This window comes from Anguilla rostrata, chromosome 11, assembly GCF_018555375.3.
Source record: "Anguilla rostrata isolate EN2019 chromosome 11, ASM1855537v3, whole genome shotgun sequence".
In the NCBI taxonomy this organism is placed as follows: domain Eukaryota; kingdom Metazoa; phylum Chordata; class Actinopteri; order Anguilliformes; family Anguillidae; genus Anguilla; species Anguilla rostrata.
Window position 1 is genome coordinate 1,252,376 of NC_057943.1, and position 4,094 is coordinate 1,256,469.

The 4,094-nt window shown below is 46.3% G+C and overlaps 1 protein-coding gene across 1 annotated transcript in view; it reads right to left on the minus strand.

Annotated features, from left to right (window-relative positions):
• Window positions 1-663: 663 nt before the first annotated feature.
• Window positions 664-4,094, minus strand: part of aaas (achalasia, adrenocortical insufficiency, alacrimia) — a 10,702-nt gene continuing 7,271 nt past the window's right edge. The window contains exons 16-17 of the mRNA XM_064300397.1: window positions 1,443-1,527; window positions 664-1,046 (exon numbers count right to left, since the gene is read on the minus strand). Of these exons, the coding sequence (XP_064156467.1) occupies window positions 891-1,046; window positions 1,443-1,527 (241 nt within the window). The 3' untranslated portion in view covers window positions 664-890. The remainder of the gene's footprint in view (window positions 1,047-1,442; window positions 1,528-4,094) is intronic.

A 4,094-nucleotide genomic window follows, 5' to 3' on the forward strand; every position in this document is an offset into this window, starting at 1 on the left:
CTATTCCCTACTCCATTATCGCTATTCACATCCTACCGTATCCTATTCCACATCCTACCCCTTCCCCAATCATTACCTCTATTTACATTCTATTCATTATCCTATCCACATCCCTACATCATTATTCCTATTCCACATTCCTACCCCATTATCCCCAATCCATTACCTCTATTTTACATTCCTACTCAATTATCCCTATTCCACATCCCTACATCATTATTCCTATTCCACATCCCTATTCCATTATTCCTATTCCACATCCCTATTCCATATTCCTACTCCATTATCCCCAATCGATTACCTCTATTTTACATTCCTACTCCATTATCCCTATTCCCTACTCCATTATCACTATTCCACATCCCTACCCCATTATCCCTATTCCACATCCTTACACCATTATTCCTATTCCACATCCCTATTCCATATTCCTACTCCATTATCCCCAATCCATTACCTCTATTTTACATTCCTACTCCATTATCCCTATTCCATATTCCTACTCCATTATCCCCAATCCATTACCTCTATTTCACATTCCTACTCCATTATCCCTATTCCATATTCCTACTCCACATCCCTGCACTGGATGGATGTGTCAGGCCCAACACCTCGGTTCAGTACAGAACCAGGCCGGAACAAAACCCAAACGCAGCAGCAGAATGAAGAGAGCCACTTCATTACAGAATTTTACACAAAAGGAGACTTTATTTCAAAGAAGAGTCTGCAGCTCGGCTGGTCTGTGAATCAGCCTGTCCGTCAGTGCGGTCTGTCTGTCAGTCTGTCCATAAGTCCAGTCTGTCCGTCAGTCTTTCACTGCAGTCCGTCAGTCTGGTCTGTCTGTCAGTCTGTCTGTCAGTCTGTCAGAGCGCTCAGTGAGTCCCCAGTGGTCAGGAGCAGAGGTCAGAGAAGAGTGGCCTGTCCCCATTCTCCATGGTCCTGCACAGAGGGACAGGGAGGGGGGGGCTGCCCCCCACCCCAATGCGAGGCCCCCCCGCACTCACAAAGTAGAAGGGCGTGTGGGTGATGCGGCCGTTCGACCAGCACTGGGGAGAAACAGCAGGCAGACACATCAGAGACGCCCCTGAGCAGTGCTGAGCTGCTGTCCAGCACACAGGGGTTTAACCGCAGTGCCCCTAAGGACCACAAGGGGGTGCTCACGCACCACGCAACAAAACCCAGCCCTCACCGCAAAAAAACACTGCCATATCTAATTTTATATCAAGATTTTTAAAAATCAAGCATGTGCAAACATTTAAGAACACTGTAATGACACTGTAATAAGAGATCATGTGATTAAAATGTACAGATTTAAAATATACATGCAACAGCATAATATGGCCACAGACCAAAGAGCCCTGAAGGTAGCTGCATAGCAAGACCCCATTGGGACCCATGCTAAGTGAGATCTGATTGGTTGAGTGGGTGAGTGACAGACGTACCACTGTGAGCAGGGCTCCATTCGAGAAGCTGGGGTGGAACTGAATCAGTCTGGGCTCCGCCCCCGCCTCACCTTGAACAAAACCACTGAGACACACACACACACGCATGCGCACACACACGCGCATATACACACACAAGCACAAATGCAAACACAAAAAATATTTTTAGGTACATTCTCTAACCGTGGCTGCAAAGCTGAAACAGCCATGGAAATGAGGATCATTGATGTACTTAATCAGTAATATCCAAAGGTACTGATGCCAGATTCTTAAACTGCATATTCAATAAAACAACATTACAGTGAATGGGAGCGTTACTGGAGTGTCTATTTACACAGAAAAATATTCTCACTATGACCCCTATAACAGGAACTCACTATGAGCTCCTATAACAGGAGGATCTCACTATGAGCCCCTATAACAGGATCTCACTACGAGCTCCTATAACAGGAGGATCTCACTACGAGCCCCTATAACAGGATCTCACTATGAGCCCCTATAACAGGATCTCACTAAGAGCCCCTATAACAGGAGGATCTCACTATGACCCCTATAACAGGAGGATCTCACTATGAGCTCCTATAACAGGAGGATCTCACTATGAGCCCCTATAACAGGAGGATCTCACTATGAGCCCCTATAACAGGAGGATCTCACTATGAGCCCCTATAACAGGATCTCACTATGAGCCCCTATAACAGGAGGATCTCACTATGAGCCCCTATAACAGGATCTCACTATGAGCTCCTATAACAGGAGGATCTCACTATGAGCTCCTATAACAGGATCTCATTATGAGCTCCTATAACAGGAGGATCTCACTATGAGCTCCTATAACAGGAGGATCTCACTATGAGCTCCTATAACAGGATCTCACTATGAGCTCCTATAACAGGAGGATCTCACTATGAGCCCCTATAACAGGAGGATCTCACTATGACCCCTATAACAGGAGGATCTCACTATGAGCCCCTATAACAGGATCTCACTATGAGCCCCTATAACAGGAGGATCTCACTATGAGCCCCTATAACAGGATCTCACTATGAGCCCCTATAACAGGAGGATCTCACTATGAGCTCCTATAACAGGATCTCACTATGAGCCCCTATAACAGGAGGATCTCACTATGAGCCCCTATAACAGGATCTCACTATGAGGCCCTATAACAGGATCTCACTATGAGCTCCTATAACAGGAGGATCTCACTATGAGCCCCTATAACAGGAGGATCTCACTATGAGCTCCTATAACAGGAGGATCTCACTATGAGCCCCTATAACAGGATCTCACTATGAGCTCCTATAACAGGAGGATCTCACTATGAGCCCCTATAACAGGATCTCACTATGAGCTCCTATAACAGGACCTCACTATGAGCCCCTATAACAGGAGGATCTCACTATGAGCTCCTATAACAGGATCTCACTATGAGCCCTATAACAGAAGGATCTCACTATGAGCTCCTATAACAGGAGGATCTCACTATGAGCCCCTATAACAGGATCTCACTATGAGCTCCACTATGAGGGGTGACATAGCTCAGGAGGTAAGACCGATTGTCTGGCAGTCGGAGGGTTGCCGGTTCAAACCCCGCCCTGGGCATGTCGAAGTGTCCTTGAGCAAGACACCTAACCCCTAACCCCTAACTGCTCTGGCGAATGAGAGGCATCAATTGTAAAGCGCTTTGGATAAAAGCGCTATATAAATGCAGTCCGTTCTATAACAGGAGGATCTCACTATGAGCTCCTATAACAGGATCTCACTATGAGCCCCTATAACAGGAGGATCTCACTATGAGCCCCTATAACAGGAGGATCTCACTATGAGCCCCTATAACAGGATCTCACTATGAGCCCCTATAACAGGATCTCACTATGAGCCCTATAACAGGAGGATCTCACTATGAGCCCTATAACAGGATCTCACTATGAGCTCCTATAACAGGAGGATCTCACTATGAGCCCCTATAACAGGAGGATCTCACTATGAGCTCCTATAACAGGAGGATCTCACTATGAGCCCCTATAACAGGATCTCACTATGAGCTCCTATAACAGGAGGATCTCACTATGAGCCCCTATAACAGGAGGATCTCACTATGAGCCCCTATAACAGGAGGATCTCACTATGAGCCCCTATAACAGGATCTCACTATGAGCCCCTATAACAGGAGGATCTCACTATGAGCTCCTATAACAGGAGGATCTCACTATGAGCCCCTATAACAGGAGGATCTCACTATGAGCCCCTATAACAGGATCTCACTATGAGCCCCTATAACAGGAGGATCTCACTATGAGCTCCTATAACAGGAGGATCTCACTATGACCCCTATAACAGGAGGATCTCACTATGAGCTCCTATAACAGGAGGATCTCACTATGAGCCCCTATAACAGGATCTCACTATGAGCCCCTATAACAGGAGGATCTCACTATGAGCTCCTATAACAGGATCTCACTATGAGCCCCTATAACAGGAGGATCTCACTATGAGCCCCTATAACAGGATCTCACTATGAGCTCCTATAACAGGAGGATCTCACTATGAGCCCCTATAACAGGAGGATCTCACTATGAGCCCCTATAACAGGAGGATCTCACTATGAGCTCCTATAACAGGAGGATCTCACTATGAGCCCCTATAACA